Source organism: Exophiala xenobiotica (assembly GCF_000835505.1).
Source record: "Exophiala xenobiotica strain CBS 118157 unplaced genomic scaffold supercont1.2, whole genome shotgun sequence".
Lineage (NCBI taxonomy): Eukaryota > Fungi > Ascomycota > Eurotiomycetes > Chaetothyriales > Herpotrichiellaceae > Exophiala > Exophiala xenobiotica.
Genome location: NW_013562493.1, coordinates 1,390,212 through 1,405,969, shown reverse-complemented (window position 1 = coordinate 1,405,969; position 15,758 = coordinate 1,390,212). Strand labels below are relative to the sequence as shown.

The following is a 15,758-nucleotide window of genomic DNA, read 5'->3' as shown; positions in this document are numbered from 1 at the left end:
ATTTGTCTCTTTCTTTGACGTGAATACGACATGATCGCCCCATTACACGCCAGGAGGACTACTCGTCCAAGGGGTGAAGGTCCGGGTACAGAATCCCTCGCTGAATACCGGAAAGACCATTGAATAGTGGTACGTTCGTTGCCTTGCAAAGCAAGGGAAACGTTTTCCCGCTCGAGTAATCGATTCTTATTGTTCGCTAAACGGCACGCGTTGTCACAATCAGATCTCAAATATTCCTTGAGAGCAACTGTGCGTCATATCGCAGAAACCCATACAGGAGCATCCGCACATGCACGGCAATTTGAACGCCTGTCTCCCCTTACTCATCTCTCCTGGGCTAGGATTCCACGAAAACGTACTCTCTCCTCATCATGAGATCCTCAAGTTTCTCCGCCTGCTCAGCTCGGAACTTCTTTTTGAGAAGGACACGAGTGCGGGCTTCCAAGGGGAAAAGCCCATGGTCAATGAGTAATGCAATGATCTCTGCCCAGGCATCAAGGACTCTCCGGCTCCAGTGTTCATCTCGATCAAGCGCCATGATGACTTTTGTTGATTTATCTCCGAGTGTAATTGGGTACTCGCGAAGGTGGTCTGGAGTTTCGGGTGGCTGTATCCTAGGCTTGGTGAGGTCCAATAGCTTAGCGACAATCTTGGGCGAGGGTATGGGCTTTATGTTCTGCTGTGTGGTGGGAAGCGGATTCAGTGCCAGATCCAGAAGTCTGCCTAGAGTCCTGTGGTTCCGAAGCACCTGGCGAGCTTCTTCTAACTGGAGAACGGCATAGCGCGTCAAAGAGTACTGCACGGCAATTGCCAGGAACGACTCCGCGTCGTGTTGCCACTGAGCGAAGAGGCGGACCGCTTGGGAGTGACCGAAGCCTGGTAGGGCCAACATCCCGGCCGTAGACTGGCGTATGATCGACACAGGCCAATTCTCCTTGAGCCGTTGTTCAAGAACAGAAAGCAAATTGAGAGGGACCGACTGTGTCTCCTGGTCATTCCGGGCCGCGTATTGCAGCAAAGTGACGACAATGGCCACCGCGTCTTGACCGGCCTCCATGAACGGTCCAGACGTCTGGTTCGTATCTGTCAGGACAAGGAATTCCATCAACGACGCATTGCACATGTAGCGCGGCACATCAAAGGGTCCGTTAATGAACTGCGAAAGTCGGTCTCGCAAGTCCCGATTTTGGCAGAAGAAGTCGTATACGGTCCTATATATGGGATCGGTCAGTACCCAAAACAACACAGTCTGAAAAAAGAGGGGAGACACATGCCTATGCAAGAACTCGATTGACCAGTCGCTCCATCGCGATCGCTTGATCTCCGCTCCGACTTCCAAAAGGCCCTTACACCTGCTTGCAAGACGCCGCCTCATGGTCAACAGCCGATGATCGATGGCTACTTGGGAGAGATCGTCGTGTTCGAGATGCAGCGCAAAATCCACGTTGACTTCCTCAGTGAAGGACAAGGTGAATAAAGTGGTCTGCCATTTCGGAAGCTCCATAACTAGCTGGAAAATCTTTGCTGCGTCTTCCCGCTCCGAGAGGTCGATAGATTCTATGATTTGCATGAAAAAATCGTCCAGTTCGCGTGGCAGGAGATCTAGTCTCTTGAAGAGCGTGCCAATGGAGGCGCCCGCCTGGAGCCGTTGCAGCATGTCTCGGACAACGAGGTAGACCCACAGAAACACCCCGGATGCCTTCTCGACTATCTGTAACTCGAGGTTGCTGCATTGCGTTGGCTTTATTTTGCTCAAAGCGACAAAGTTTGGGTTCTCATTGAAATGGTCGCGCACATAAGTCGCCACATCCCCCCGGGTCAATGCCTCCAGTGACAAGCTCGGATACTTTTCGAACGCTCCTTGGAAGATTGGCCACGGTCGACTCGAAACGCAAATTTTGACGTTCTCATATTGAGCAATGCGGACCAGCAGATCGACTAGGTTCTGCCTCTGCGCGTCACTCCCCTCGTACTCGTCCAGACCGTCGACCAGAATCATGAACCGGACAGAGTCGGAAGCCTCGGTGAACAGACGAGCAAACGAGGAGGTTAACTCCTGCTCCGACCAGTCTGTCAGGTTGGTGTGACCTAGATAATAAGCCCGCCATCGTTCTGGATGTGCGATCTGCATGAGAGATGGTTGCTGTTCTAGGAGCTGGTACAGTATTGTGCGTAGCATGCCAATCAAAGATTTCTGAAGCTTAGTGCCTGCCCGCCAAAAGAAGGAGCTTGCCATCAAAAGTGGCTTTTCCCGAGCCCATTCTTGAAGGTGGGCTGGCATTTTGGGATGCTCTGCCAAATAACGCATGAAACACGACTTTCCAGAACCGGGTTTGCCCCTGACATAAAACAACCCCTTCTGGGATTGCTTCTCCTTCAGCCACTCGGTGAATGTTAATCCACTAGAGTCACAAGAGAAGTCATCGTCGAAGATCCAATCAAAAGTAGTCCGGTGGGCATCTAGGATCATAGTTTGCCTGTCCTTGCTCTGGACAAAATAGAGGCTTGCCAGCATCTTACGGACGGCGTAACTGGTGAGGCTCTGTCGGGTGTCATCTGCAATTTTTGCAGATGTAGTAGCCAGCATGGTCTCATAGGTCGATTGCCATTCGTTTATGGCTTGTTGAGTTGCAGAACTCTCTCCGTGGACGACATCCTTTAATAGGTCAAGTTGGCTCCTAAGATCATAGTAGTCTTTCCGCACGACTTCCAAGAAGGTAGTCTCAGCAGATTTGCTGACGCGGAGGACTTCTTTAAGGTCGGTTTCGCGTTGTGCGCTGGCAGACGTTAGCAGTCCGTAGATCAGCAACTAAAGATTGCCCACCTTATGTATGCAACTATATTGAGACTGAGCTGCGATTTGGCCGCCTCAAGGTCCCTCATCAGAGTATTGATCTCCTTGTCCTTGATCTCGGCGGAGAAGGCTTGACGCAAGGCTCCGAATCTCTTCTCACGTAATGTCTTCATTTTCTCCAACAACTTGCTCAGCTTTGCGGACACTTTTTGACAGCCTTCGCTTGCTTGTAATATGCCTATTTCCCAGCCAGGGCCCGTTGAGACTGTGCTACTCGGCGGATAGTTCTGCAGTCTCGAGTTCAAGTCATCTAAAACTGTGGTGAATTCCTCGAGCTTGCTAATCTCGAGGAGTTGTCCGTTCGCTTTGATTTGACGGGCTTTGCTCACGATGTTGGAGCCAAATTCAACAAATTGGATAACGTTGCCTGCGACCCCGAAAGCCGTGACTGGATCAAGCACCATTTTGAGCTCTCGTGATCAGTTCAGCGACACGATGGTGTTGACAGGTGCGGTTCTCATGAGTGCTATGTGACACGGTACGCTTTCATGAGTGATGCATCCTCGAGTCCAAGGAGGATTCAAGGAGGACTCGAGGTCCTGAAGTCGAGTAGAAGTTGTTGGGCTAAGGCAACGGATGGCGAATGTACGGATACGTCTCTAAAGACTCGGTGAGACGAAAAGGCGTTCGTGGCTTTAGCACAGCCACCATCGTGGTATTGGGCTTGTCGGGCAGTGCTTTCTTAGGCGCCGATCGAGCCAAAAACCCGCTCGGGCTGATAGATAAGGTAGCGTCGTTCACAGAGAACCATTGATTGCGGAATGCTTTCTCTCGCCTAGCTAGAAGAACTATTATCTACTATTATAGTAGAGGTAAAAGTCGGTCGGTCTCGGCCATAACTTACCGCATGTCAATGGCAAGCTCGACCAGAATCACAGCGTGGAGGCAATGAAAGAAACGCGACATCTTACGCTGAGGGTATGGGGGCCTAAGTACGGCTGATGACAAGGATGAGGAGTTTGAGCCGCGACCTGAGCAGCTTGCGCTAAGGCTGAGCTGAAGTTGAAGCTAGGTCGGCCGATCCTTGAGTAAAGCAGCGTGGCCACCAGCTCCAAGCGTATGCTAAGGGGAAGCTTGGGAAAGGCTGTTCAGCCTCGTCGGGGAAATATTTCTCCGCTGCCGGAGTACTGGCATCATCTGCCAAGCCTGATGGACAACGCAACAGCTTCACCTGCTTCACTTCATTGTTACACCTTGTCCTCTAGATCTCCTCTAGATACTTTCTGTCTCTGCTTGCTGACTCTTGTTACGCGTTCTATTAGACTGATGGTCATCTTTCTTCTGACAATGCACAGGGCTTCGTGCTTTATGGCTCTTTCGCTCTCTACAGTGCTGTCCTTCGCTTCTAGCCTTGTGCTGGCCATTTGCTTACCACTTCCACCATGATTCTCTCACAAAACAGAATGGATCTCGAGTCAGAAGACACGTGGTCCGACAGTGAATCTGAAGCAGGTGACCACGACGGTCTTCCGCTCCACTCCCGAGCTTATCAGATCGAGATGTTCGAGCAAAGCATGCAAGGCAACATCATCGCTATCGTAGGACGGGGTCTTATCCGTCGATTGACTCTACTGACATACATGCAGATGAGTACTGGGAGTGGCAAAACTCTCGTGTAAGTATATTGTCACGGACGGTCCTCGTGGCTATCTTCGCTGCTCTAGCCTCCGCTGTCAACATTGTCATGCTTGTCAAAGGTGATTGCTTATTCATGGTGCAGAGCCAAGTTACGCATCGAAGCTGAACTACAACGTACAATTGGCCAGGTTCGTCATACATGGCTATATGCCATCTTCCCCTATTAGACTGACACAGCACGTAGCGGGTTTGGTTTACGGCTCCAAGCGTCGTTTTAGCCATTCAACAATACTCGTTCCTTTCCAAACAACTTCCAGCATTCCAATTCAGGCTGATTACCGGTATGGACAATGCGGAGTACTGGAGGACCCAGGAGGTCTGGGACAAAGTCCTCTTCAACATCGATGTTGTCGTCTCCACGCCTCGCATTTTGCTTGACGCGCTGAACTATGGTTTCTTGTCCTTGAAAGATATCTCCCTGCTTGTGGTTGATGAAGCTCACCACTGTGTGGCCCGTTCAGATCTAAACACAATCATGCAACTGCATTATCATGCCCCTGACGCTCGCGGCTTGGGCCACAGCTTGCCGCATATCCTGGGGCTTTCTGCCAGTCCTATTACCAAGAGAAGAACGTCTGAAATACGTGAGTTGGAAGCAAATCTCAATGCCAAGTGCAAGACGCCACTACAACAACTGGATGAATATACGGCCTTTGTCAATATGCCAAAGCTAGAAACAGTCACCTTTGAGAGGAACTGTCGTTCACCGTCAATGTTGTTGACTATTTTGCGGGGCGTAATCTCTGGAGTACAAGTGGAAGATGACCCTTTCTTTCGATTGCTGAAGGACAAAAGTGACATGCGTTCCCGAGAAAAGTTGAAGCAGATCCTGAAACGAAACGCCACCCCGGCTATCGAGGAGCTTCGCACTTTTGACAGATCATGCGTGGACATTCATGAAGACCTGGGAAGGTGGGCCTGCGACGCTTTCATTACAGCGGGCACTCAAAAGGCACTGGTACTAGCATCCGCAGAGGGAGACGCATATGCACTGGGAGGGCCCTCGAACGACAAATCCCGTTTCATTGGCTCCATACTTCAGAGTTTTCGTGAATCCAGTGACTTATGTTCAGACTGGGCGTTGGACAGCAATCTGTCGCCAAAAGCGGAAGCACTCTTCAATTTCCTAACCCAAGAGTATAGTCCAACCCTGAGAGGCCTCGTCTTCGTGAAAAAGAGAGATACGGCATGGGCACTTACAGAGCTCATCAACAACCATTCAAAGATGCACAACTATCAGGCCTTTTCTTTTGTCGGTGCTTCCAACCCGGGACATCAAGGAGTCTTCGATTTCGCTCAACTGCATGTTCAAAACGAGAACTTGGAAAGGTTCAGACGTGGAGAGTTAAACATCTGCGTCGCCACATCAGTACTTGAGGAAGGGATCGATGTACCCGCCATGAACCTGGTCATATGCTTTGACGAACGTCCCAATCTTCGAAGTTTCGTTCAGAGCAGAGGGCGAGCACGGCAACGCAACTCGAAGTTTGTCGTTTTCCGGCCTAGGGAGGAAACAGGTGCCAAAATCAAGATGTGGGAAACCTTAGAAAGAGAAATGAAGGAGGAATGTGAAAATTCTCTTCGTGCTTTAGAAGAGCTGAAAGCGGTCCAGATGCAAGACGAATCAGGTGGAGAGATATTCCGTGTTCCAGCAACCGGGTCAGTATATCTTTTTCATGCTCGTACTGGCGCTAGTTGGACGCGGCTGATCCTTGCAGGGCCACATTGACCTTTGACAATGCTCGCGAACGATTACAGCGTTTTTGTTCCAAGCTGCCGAAGAAGGAAGGACTCGATGTGCCGGAGTTGGTATATTGTGTTGAAGGCGAGGTTGGGGTCGCAGTGTCTGCTAAGGTCTACCTCCCGAGCTCCCTCCCAGGAGTGTTGCGAGTCTTCCATTCGAAGTCGAACTGGATGACAGAAAAAATGGCCAAGAAGGACGCTGCTTATCACGCTTACCTATCGCTATATCGGGCTGGACTTGTTACCGACAACTTGTTACCTCCAGAGGTGCCTAAAGCGACCAACAACGGAACCCAGCCGGACAATACCATTCGAACAAAAGACGGGATGTGTAACGTGCACGACCAGTATGATCCTTGGTCACCGGTAATGAGCAATTGGTCGCACTCCACCAAGCTATATACACACACCTTTCAGATTGCCGGAGGGACCAGCATCTATCCATCAATGTTGATGCTTCTGCCTCTGAAGCTTTTCGCAACATCCTTCCCCCTTTACCTGACCGCCTATAACAGCATACAGATCTCTTTCAACGCGGGAGAGGAAGTTTCTGGGTTTTCAGTGGAGTTGAGTCGAGACATCAGCTTCCATCTGCTCATGAGCATATTGGGGAGGAGACTTCAAGGCATTCAGAAGGAGCAACTGCCGTTTGTGCTTGTTCCCGACATGGATCCGCGCTTCCTTGAACGATGGTATTCTCAAGTCTCGACCAACATGCCTTTGTCCAGTGTGCTTGCGGACGGCGGACTTTCCAAACGTAAATATCTTTTGAGGCATCGGGAAGAGCCGGTACCATTCGTCTATGACCATGAATTGACTCAATCGGAAATCATGGACGTGGACGGCCTTGAGGCAATCAGCATTGCAGCCAGGAGGTTCTCAAGAAAGCTGGAATATCTGGATCCGCCACTGCATTTGCTATCGACCAAACCCGCTGTATCTACGACTTTGCTGGCTGACAATTGTGAACTCTTGGGGTTGCCGGCAGAATATGGCGAGCTGGTGTTGCTTATCCCTTCCATCACCCATATGATTGAAGTTACGCTGCGCTCAGCGGAAGCGTGCAAGGGCCCTCTGTCAAGCCTGGAGTTTGCTGATCTTGATCTGGTCTCCCAAGCATTGACTCTGCCTAGCGTCAGCGCTCGGAACTATGACCGTCTGGAGTTTCTTGGAGACGACTTGTTGAAGTTCTATGCTTCTCTGCAGATCTTTGTGGACAACCCTAATCACCCAGAGAATCTCCTGAGCATGGATAGGGAGCGCATCGTTAACAACGCCCGTCTCCAACGAACGACACGAGAACTCGGTCTGGATCGTTTCCTTACAAAGCATAAGTTTTCGGGAGCGCAATGGAGAGCCGGCGTCAGCAGTGCCGACACCGTCGATGCCGTACCCTCGAAAAAAAGACTTTCTGCAAAGACGCTTGCTGACATCGTCGAGGCTCTCATCGGTGCCGCAAGCCTCGATGGCGCAGCCTCTGGCACTGCTCACGAGAAAGTCATTCGTGCCTTGCAACTCTTTCTCAGCGAAGTCGAGTGGCGTTCCACAGAGGATAATCTAGCAAGATTGTCCATCAAACACGACTCTTCCCTACCAGGTCTCGACCTCCTCGCGCCAGTCGAGACACTAATCGGTTACACATTCACTCACCGCAGCCTTCTCTCTGAAGCACTGACACAGTCATCGCTTGGTGCTGGCACCACTTCGTACGAGCGCCTCGAGTTCCTGGGCGACGCTATCCTCGACCACATCGTCAAGGCGAGGTTGTTCCATAGTCCGCTCAAGCTTGAGCCGGAACAAATGACGATTCGCCGACATGCGCTGGTCAGCCATGTGACGCTCGCGTTCTTCGCGCTGCAGACATCACACGAGCGCAGTATTATTGAGATCCAAACAGATTTCCGGACACGAAAGACGGAAGAACATGCAGCAGTACAAGCTGTCTATCTGCCGGACTATATTAAGCGAATAGGTAGTCGTCAGGATATCGAAAGTCGTGAACTCACAATTGCAGCATATGAGGAAGTCCGCGAAAGCATCCTAGAGAGTTTCAGCAACGACAGAAAATTCCCCTGGTCCGACCTCTACCATCTGCGTGCGCCAAAGTCGTACTCCGACATTATTGAGTCGATCCTGGCGGCTGTGTTCATTGAATCGGGCGGGAGTAACGACGCGTGTGAGTCTGTGCTCGACAAACTCGGTTTTATGAAGTTGTTGGACAGATTCGCGAACGAGCGCGATCTCGATGTTTTGCATCCCGAAGCCCGGCTCTCTCAAGTTGCGAAAGACTCTATACTCGTGGCAAGTCAGAGTAAGAAGTCTGGCTGGCGGTGCAAAGTCATCTTGGACGGGGAAAAGATCGCGCACGCTCGGAAGGCGAGTTGTAAGGACGAGGCGACGTGTAGGGCAGCGGAGAAAGGGGTAGGTGTGCTTCTGGAGGCGAGGAAGAGGAAGACAAGCGCAGAGTATGTTGACAAAGCCGGACCTACCGCGGCGACTGGTGAGGAAGAGGTGGTGCCTATGGAGGTTGACGAGGAAGCAGGTTAAGAGTGGGCTTCGGGACATTGTTACGGAGCTATGTGATGATTTACACGAGCTGAACGCTTGCGAGAAGACCGAAGAAGGGCAGCTTGAACATTTGGAAGGCCAGCCGGGGCTTTTGGATGATCAATCCCCCTAACGGCAGCCTTTTGCAAGAAGACCGGCATGGTATGAAGACATCAGACGACGGCCGACTGATGCATTGTTATTTGAAAAGGACAGAACAGAAAAAGACATGACACGACGTAACAAAGCGACGGAAACCAACATGTCCAGCAACGCAAATGAACGGAAATGAGCATATGAATGGGGAGAAAAACGAGGCTACACGATGTTACGACTTACGATTGCGAGATGGCTAGCAATGATTTCGGGTCTTTGTGGTGACTTTGGATAGAAATTGCAATTACTTTCTTCCTTTCCATGACGAGCAACTTAGTCGTCTCCTCGTTCGTTGCCGTCTTGTAACCTTTGATCAAGCACGTGTACTCGCAGCACAAATTTCTTAGAGGAAGAATATCTTCTCTTTCTCGAGGCTCGCTTTCTGTCATCCTCTATCACTCTTCTGGCATACAATCCTATTCCCATCATTTCCTTCAACGCCAGGCTCATGCTTTTTAAACATCATAAACACACAGTCTCCGAGCGGGCAAGCACAAGCTCGCCAGTAAGCTTCTCGTGACCTTTGACAACTCGCCAGCCTTCTCCAGTCCGTTTCCGCACTAGAAATCCATGCCGACGAGGAAACCCTCAAATATACGCATAAACTTTGCCACAAACGCCTCCAGATGGAAAATAACCTTACTGCCCAAGCGGATCCGGTGCTCATAGAAGCTCGCCCATTTCACGACCTCGGGTTTCAAGCTATCATCGACCTCGGGCAGACTCACAAGTTTCCAGCACAACGTCTTGATCACCATCGTCGCAGGGATACAATGCGTCAGGAGATCGTACAACTTCGCGCGCGTGGCCAGGATCATCGCGGGTGTGCGCTCCTTGACAATGTCCCGGGCGACCTGCTCGATCAGGATCTCCCAGTCCGGCGGCGGGATGGGGGTTTTCTCGCTGGGTTCCGGGTGCTGCGCGTAGACGGCTTCGAACATCAAGAGTGCCTTTCGCAGGTTCCGGCCCGACTCGCGCGCGATCCGCTCGTTCAGGGCGGGTATGACTTTCCAATTCTCTTTCTTGCCGGCTTTTGCTAGGGCATCGCCGATTTCGGTCTCGGTGGGTGCGGCTACGCGCACGAGCAGTGTACGAGACCGGATGGGCGCGATGATGCCCGCTGTGCTGTTGGCCACGAGGATCAGGCGCACGTTTGCACTGTATTTCTCCATCGTGCGTCTCAGCGCGGCTTGGGCGTCGCGGCTGAGACCGTCGGCTTCGTTGATGACAACGACCTTGAAACGCTGTTTCGCCGACAGGTCGACTTGTTGTGTCTGCGCGACTTCCTTGAGCAGTTCTTGGATGACGACCCGATCGTACGTGCCGACGTCGCTGGGCGTGATTTCGAGGTGGTACACCGACGAGACGATGTTGAATTCGAGCTTGCGGCTCGACGACGTCGTGAACATGCGTGCGTCGATCTTGATCTTTTCGACACCACCGCCGTATAGGGCGCGGAGGGTCGCGAGGATGCGGGTCTTTTTGCCTGCGCCCGAGGGACCGTAGAAGAGTAGATGAGGGAAATCGGCGGAGGATGCCTGGTAGATGGAGATGCGTTAGTCTTGTTGAGCCCGGTTGATTGTTAAACTTTAGGGCTTTTTACCAGAGATGCCAGCCGATTTGAAAGATCTGTATGGTATGTGAGGGCATCGAGCGATCGAGGCCGTAGCTTGTCGACGAGCAGCGCCATGATGGACGTGGTTGCTTTGTTGATGTCGCCGAGGTGAAATTTGGTAGATATTACGGAGTACGAACTGCGGTAATTGAATTTGAAGACGCGTCGAAGCGCGTAAAGTGGAATGACGTAGTGATTCGATTGGCTACACTACATCTACACTACGGAGTACAGCTACACTACTACAGCCTCGTCGGCCTTGCACACCCATCTCCATATTGCCTTGTTGCACAAATATGCTGATTGAGTTCATGATCATCTATATACCCTTACTCCTCTATCACATGTAGATATGGCCTCCTTGTCCGACCTGTGGACCAGCCTGCGTATTTTCTACCACCTTGCAGCTGCCACGCATCTCCGCTTGTAAACGAGCAATGGCCGACACCGTCCTCGCCGGTGAGGGTGTCAGGTATTACTCCCCACTTGATCGGCCTCATGGCTGCATCGCTATCCCAGTCCGGCGGATGACATGCAGCCGAAATCGCAGCGCTGCAGCTGCCAGCCAGCGGCATACTCGGTTCATAACGCAGGCCAAAGCCGAGCAAGAATGTGACAATGATGATTGCACATCCAGCCGCGATCCCTAGAATCATTGCAAGCGGAGAAAACCCACACGACGCAACAGCCACCGGACTGAGCAGCGTCCCGTCAGGATTATACTCGGCGACGACTACCAGGAAGATTGCCTGCGAAATCAGCCAGTGCAGGAGTCCCGACAGAATCATCAATGGCATAGCAACCTTGTAAGGCAGTTGCAAGAAATGCGTGCTCCGCTGTGCTCCTTTCGGCTTGGAGACACGTAACGTTTTCCGTTCTTTGGCAAAATCGCTCCATTCCGATGCCACCCACATGCTGGTAAGAAGACCATTGAGGTTGAGGTACAGGAAGGAGAAGATTGTCTGAGGCAAATTTGCAAGCAGAACCGATGAAAGAATTTGAGCCGCAGCACCTCCTGTGGCGCCAATTCGCCAGCCTGTGATGATGGCGGCGGGTTTGACCTTGCCAAACCCAAGGTCTTGAACGGTGAAGCCGGCTGTTGTTATGGCCCTGACGGCAATGGAGAGCAGAACGCTGACAACGATCAGAGTGAGCGAAATGAACCCGATTGTCAAGAACCAGCGAGTACGGCTGGCCGATTTCAACCACCGCAGCGCTTGTAGACGTGCGACTTTCGGCTCAGTAACTCCTGCATTCTTAGCACTCCAGTGCGTCTTGCTTCGAGCAAGTCCTACAACATCCTCTTTTGTGAGCAAGCACATGTCTTTAGTCGTGGAGTCCGGTTCGTTCAGAAAAGATTCCACTGCATCGCCAACAGTAATCAGTGGGGCATTGCGTAGGCGGAACGCAACCCAGAGCATGCCTATCATCTTGAAAAGATTGGCAACAAACACGACGGCCACGATGGGAATGTTGCCGTTATAGCTGCAGGTTTCCGGAACTCGCTCACTGAGACAGTACTGAATATCGTCGCCATAGGGTTTCCACTCGTCCGCGATGGCCGCCACCTTGGAGACGTACTTCTCGCACGGAAGCGGGTTTCCATCTGTCCCAATAGGGACTTGTATTTTGCTATCGATATCCGGGTCGCTGGTACAGATCCTAAGGCTGCATCAGTACGCAGAACAGCTCGATGAAAATGGGCAATATCTCACCACATATATGGCTCATAGCTTGTATAAACCCAGGGTTCGAAGTGGAGCACGTTCACTCGAGCTGTGTCGGTTCGCGCGACCAGTAGAAGATTCCGCCTGTTTGTAATAAAGTCTTTCGCATATGCATTGATACAGTCAACCTTTTCCATCCGCTCGTAAGCGTCGGAAGTCCTTAGTTCGGACTGGATGTGGCCCGGGTCGACGAGGGCTAACTGATTGATCAAATCGGATACGTCCTTTGTCGTGTTAAAGGACGAACTTCCTACGAAGTCTTGCGTTACGGTATAGACTTCGTAGTCATTGGTCGCTAGAGACTTGTAGAAAGCCGAATTGTACCTCGGAAAGCGTTAGGAGGACGAGCTTGAAGCGAAGAATTGGTCACTTACATAAGATGCAAAGGGACTGAAGAGAGGCCGAACATAAACCACATGACCGATTTGTAGGTGGGAACTCTGGTAAGGTTGCGAGTGCTGGGTACTCCGATATCGAGCCACTTCCCCTTGGCATGGGCAGCGTCGACGTCCTGTCTCGTTGGGGCACACAGACATTGCATGCAATAGTTTGAGCCTCCAAGGAGGAGTGTACTGAGAGCGTTGATCGCAAGGTGGACCCAGAGATCCATACTTTGGGCTTTGCTACAACTCCCATGGAAGAGCTCAACAAGTCCCGAGCTTGCTTTATGAGTAGCCAACCATACAAGGACGACAAGATTGATCAGCAGCGATATTCCCGCAAAGACCGCAGCACAGAGGGCGCCTGTTTTCCAGCCGTAAAGCCGAGAATGGCTTCTGAAGACTGGCCATTTCCATCGCCGGCGACATGCTGTGTCGTAGCTTACTGGATCAGTCGAAGGGTCGAGGAGGGGCGCTTGGTCTCTGATTGTAGCTGAGAAATCAGACTTGAAGCTTTTTGTCTTGCTGTCCAGCGATGATAGCTCAACGTCGAAACCTGAGTCAAAGACCCTTTCACTGGAATTGACTGGCTGGTACGTGTCTCGCGGCTTCAGGATGTCCATGGCCGTCTAGGCTCTTGACAAAGCGAGACACCTTCGGCACAATGGCTGCAAGGGTTGCAGGAAATCTCCAGAGGACAGCTTCAACATCCCACAGCCGACATTCGAACAATAGAAAAAGCCCCGACTGGAGCTAGGTGCTGAACGAGAGCTGTCCTACAGACAATTGTTCGGAAGTGCGGCAATCCGTCTGTAACAGTGTAAGTGGCCACAGTCATACAAGATCTGCAAAGATTTGGGTGAAATCCTCGACTGCACTTCAGCCTTGTTCACATAAAGTGAAGAATATATTGGTGGCAGATTCTTACGCCGGACTGGGTATGCAGCTTGCTTTGCAGCCAGTATCTGTGCAAGAGTGCGATCGCCGACACACAGGCACAAGCCTTGCCAGCAAAACCTGACACATCGCCCTGCCCCAGCACTGGGAGGCCTGATTTTCCAGCATACTGATTGTGCCGGGCGATCTGTATGGAAGCGGATAAGCTTCAAGTAGTTGTGGTTTCAATACCTCGCCAGCTTCGGTGCTTAATCTCCACTTGGAGCAGGCATAACTTTGGGGGCGAAATCTTTGACAAGCACGACAAGACACTTGGATGGCATCAGAGATGATGATGATCCAAGAAATGTAAGCACAGGCTCCCGACTCATTTAATGCTCTTTATGACGTACCTTTTGAGCTTTGGAAGATGAATTATTGGAAAGAGTTGAAATGCAAGCTGCCGATGTCACTTAAATTCGCCTGGATTCTGGTCACCTGACCTTTGATGAGAGTTGAAGAAACATAGTCGCTATCGGAACCGCAGGCTCGTGGTGGACGATGAAACAAGGTAGGTGGGTGGGTAGGCGTTAGTTTAGGTGGTAAGGACGAGAAGGCGCGAAGCTGGAAAGGAATGAGATTTGGGAATCCGTCTCACGGCGTAGAAAGGCGGCAGCAATGCTGACTCTACAACCACAGTCAAAGCATCCGACCTTATCAGAGGAGAAAGGCCAATCTTTACAAATTTTTGCTGCCACATGGGAACATTGTGAGCGAAGAACTTGATCCTCCAAGTCTCTTCTACAGCCATCTTCCATCTTACATATTGGAGCATGGCGCATGCATCGTCGTGAAACCTCATGACTAACCCTCAACTGAGTCGTCTTAGACTGTATGCTCCCTTCGATATCTGCGTCTGTTCCTTGGAGGTACTGTGCATTGCCTGCGACTGGTGGATAGATTGAGCTCCTGGATGAGTCTCTCATCCGCAGGTTGCATTCCTGGTGCCTCTGGTCTTCCTATAGCCGCTCTAGCTGCTGTTTTGCTTGCTTCCATCTCCCTTATTTCCTGCATCACTTTCGGAGAATTCCGTATTGCTCGTCGTGTCGGTACCATGTAGGTTTGCTTGATATCTACCATTCCTCTGCACCATATCTTGTAGTTGGCAAGAAGCGACATGAGAGCGTCGTAGAGCTCGTTGATTCGGTCTTGGGTCTCATGGTCGATAGCTTCAACAGCAAGAAGCTCGAGAAAAGGATGGTATACGTAGGCATCAAATAGGTGCGCTAGCGCTTCGAGGAGTTTCTGCTCTGTCCGGCATGGAAGCGCAGTGTACCTATGAGCAGTCAGTGCTGTTGTGATCTAGATGAACTCCCAGACCCTACTCACTCAACAATCAGTCGGGCCATTTGTCGGTAATTAGACCAGAGATCATGCTCAGAAGGGATCACCATGAAGGGTGCCAGACCTTTAATGCAAGAGACTTTGTTGACTTCGTCTTTGACATTCAAATTTGCGCGCCGGAGCAGCTTCAGTAATGGGTCGCTTTGGCGCAAGATCTCTTGCTTGTCCAGTCTGAGCGGCTGCTCCAATGTCTGGGAACGCGAATGCGACAGCAGAAAGCTGAGATCCTCGATCATCCTTGCCAGATCACTGAAGCCATTCTTGCAGACATCTGGCAGGCGTGCGTCTCGAACTTGCTCGAGGAACTCGGCTAGATTGGGCCCCTCCGGCCCCTCGGCAGGCTCAACAAAGGAAGGCTTTGAACGGAGAGGTGTAGTGTAGGCTGTCGACTCTGATTCCCTGGAAATTTGAGTATCATCACGATCAGTAACATTCGAACATGGCGACGAGAAGTTCTCATCGGTGACCAGTAATTCCTGGCTGGACTCAAACTTGATTTCAGGATATCGGGCATACAATGAAAAGAGTGCAGACTCTGAGAGGTCGATGGACTCAGGCATGTTGAAGAACTTGTGGAGTGCAGTCCATTGTGCTGTACTGTTATTTCAGACGACGTTGTCGTGGTGTTGAAGCGGACAGAAAGCAGGAGCGACTCATTGCACAATAAAGGCAGTAGCAGACACTTCACTATGTTGCCGCGGCGATGTGAAGCAGGAGTGTACACTGGACGTTCAAAGGAGAAGGATAAACAAGCAAGAAGGTCTTGACAAGGGACAGCTACTGATTGTTTGTTCATTCTTGAGCCTCGGCGGATGAAT

At 51.2% G+C, this 15,758-nt stretch overlaps 5 protein-coding genes across 5 annotated transcripts; 1 reads left to right on the top strand and 4 right to left on the bottom strand.

Annotated features, from left to right (window-relative positions):
• Window positions 1-38: 38 nt before the first annotated feature.
• Window positions 39-3,765, bottom strand: PV05_02711 (uncharacterized protein). The gene is made up of 4 exons (XM_013463294.1): window positions 3,699-3,765; window positions 2,825-3,633; window positions 1,275-2,777; window positions 39-1,211 (listed from the first exon to the last, which is right to left on the bottom strand). Exons 2-4 carry the CDS (start codon window positions 3,256-3,258, stop codon window positions 338-340), a joined length of 2,811 nt encoding a protein of 936 aa, XP_013318748.1. The 5' UTR covers window positions 3,259-3,633; window positions 3,699-3,765; the 3' UTR covers window positions 39-337.
• A 294-nt stretch (window positions 3,766-4,059) lies between these two features.
• Window positions 4,060-9,180, top strand: PV05_02710 (uncharacterized protein). The gene is made up of 5 exons (XM_013463293.1): window positions 4,060-4,392; window positions 4,441-4,469; window positions 4,575-4,620; window positions 4,677-6,151; window positions 6,211-9,180. The coding sequence occupies exons 1-5, from the start codon at window positions 4,237-4,239 to the stop codon at window positions 8,780-8,782; spliced, it is 4,278 nt and encodes a 1,425-aa protein (XP_013318747.1). The 5' UTR covers window positions 4,060-4,236; the 3' UTR covers window positions 8,783-9,180.
• PV05_02709 (replication factor C subunit 5) lies at window positions 9,165-10,675 on the bottom strand. The gene is made up of 2 exons (XM_013463292.1): window positions 10,542-10,675; window positions 9,165-10,476 (listed from the first exon to the last, which is right to left on the bottom strand). The coding sequence occupies exons 1-2, from the start codon at window positions 10,626-10,628 to the stop codon at window positions 9,499-9,501; spliced, it is 1,065 nt and encodes a 354-aa protein (XP_013318746.1). The 5' UTR covers window positions 10,629-10,675; the 3' UTR covers window positions 9,165-9,498.
• A 175-nt stretch (window positions 10,676-10,850) lies between these two features.
• On the bottom strand, window positions 10,851-13,691 carry PV05_02708 (uncharacterized protein). The gene is made up of 3 exons (XM_013463291.1): window positions 12,655-13,691; window positions 12,269-12,604; window positions 10,851-12,215 (listed from the first exon to the last, which is right to left on the bottom strand). The coding sequence occupies exons 1-3, from the start codon at window positions 13,281-13,283 to the stop codon at window positions 10,883-10,885; spliced, it is 2,298 nt and encodes a 765-aa protein (XP_013318745.1). The 5' UTR covers window positions 13,284-13,691; the 3' UTR covers window positions 10,851-10,882.
• A 561-nt stretch (window positions 13,692-14,252) lies between these two features.
• Window positions 14,253-15,500, bottom strand: PV05_02707 (uncharacterized protein; the record flags this gene model as incomplete). Its single annotated transcript, XM_013463290.1, has 2 exons — window positions 14,253-14,872; window positions 14,926-15,500. 2 exons carry the CDS (start codon window positions 15,498-15,500, stop codon window positions 14,422-14,424), a joined length of 1,026 nt encoding a protein of 341 aa, XP_013318744.1. The 3' UTR covers window positions 14,253-14,421.
• Between the last annotated feature and the right edge of the window lie 258 nt (window positions 15,501-15,758).

What these genes read in the sequence shown, in the direction of transcription:
- PV05_02711 (XM_013463294.1), bottom strand. Translation starts at nt 3,258, where the DNA reads ATGGTGCTTGATCCAGTCACGGCTTTCGGGGTCGCAGGCAACGTTATC. An exon ending in AATATAGTTGCATACATAAG is followed by an intron (nt 2,778 to 2,824) that starts GTGGGCAATCTT and finishes AACGTCTGCCAG; the next exon opens with CGCACAACGCGAAACCGACC. An exon ending in TCAATCGAGTTCTTGCATAG is followed by an intron (nt 1,212 to 1,274) that starts GCATGTGTCTCC and finishes TCCCATATATAG; the next exon opens with GACCGTATACGACTTCTTCT.
- PV05_02710 (XM_013463293.1), top strand. Translation starts at nt 4,237, where the DNA reads ATGATTCTCTCACAAAACAGAATGGATCTCGAGTCAGAAGACACGTGG. An exon ending in AAGGCAACATCATCGCTATC is followed by an intron (nt 4,393 to 4,440) that starts GTAGGACGGGGT and finishes ACATACATGCAG; the next exon opens with ATGAGTACTGGGAGTGGCAA. An exon ending in TACAACGTACAATTGGCCAG is followed by an intron (nt 4,621 to 4,676) that starts GTTCGTCATACA and finishes CACAGCACGTAG; the next exon opens with CGGGTTTGGTTTACGGCTCC.
- PV05_02709 (XM_013463292.1), bottom strand. Translation starts at nt 10,628, where the DNA reads ATGGCGCTGCTCGTCGACAAGCTACGGCCTCGATCGCTCGATGCCCTC. An exon ending in CAAATCGGCTGGCATCTCTG is followed by an intron (nt 10,477 to 10,541) that starts GTAAAAAGCCCT and finishes TCCATCTACCAG; the next exon opens with GCATCCTCCGCCGATTTCCC.
- PV05_02708 (XM_013463291.1), bottom strand. Translation starts at nt 13,283, where the DNA reads ATGGACATCCTGAAGCCGCGAGACACGTACCAGCCAGTCAATTCCAGT. An exon ending in TCAGTCCCTTTGCATCTTAT is followed by an intron (nt 12,605 to 12,654) that starts GTAAGTGACCAA and finishes ACGCTTTCCGAG; the next exon opens with GTACAATTCGGCTTTCTACA. An exon ending in AGCTATGAGCCATATATGTG is followed by an intron (nt 12,216 to 12,268) that starts GTGAGATATTGC and finishes ATGCAGCCTTAG; the next exon opens with GATCTGTACCAGCGACCCGG.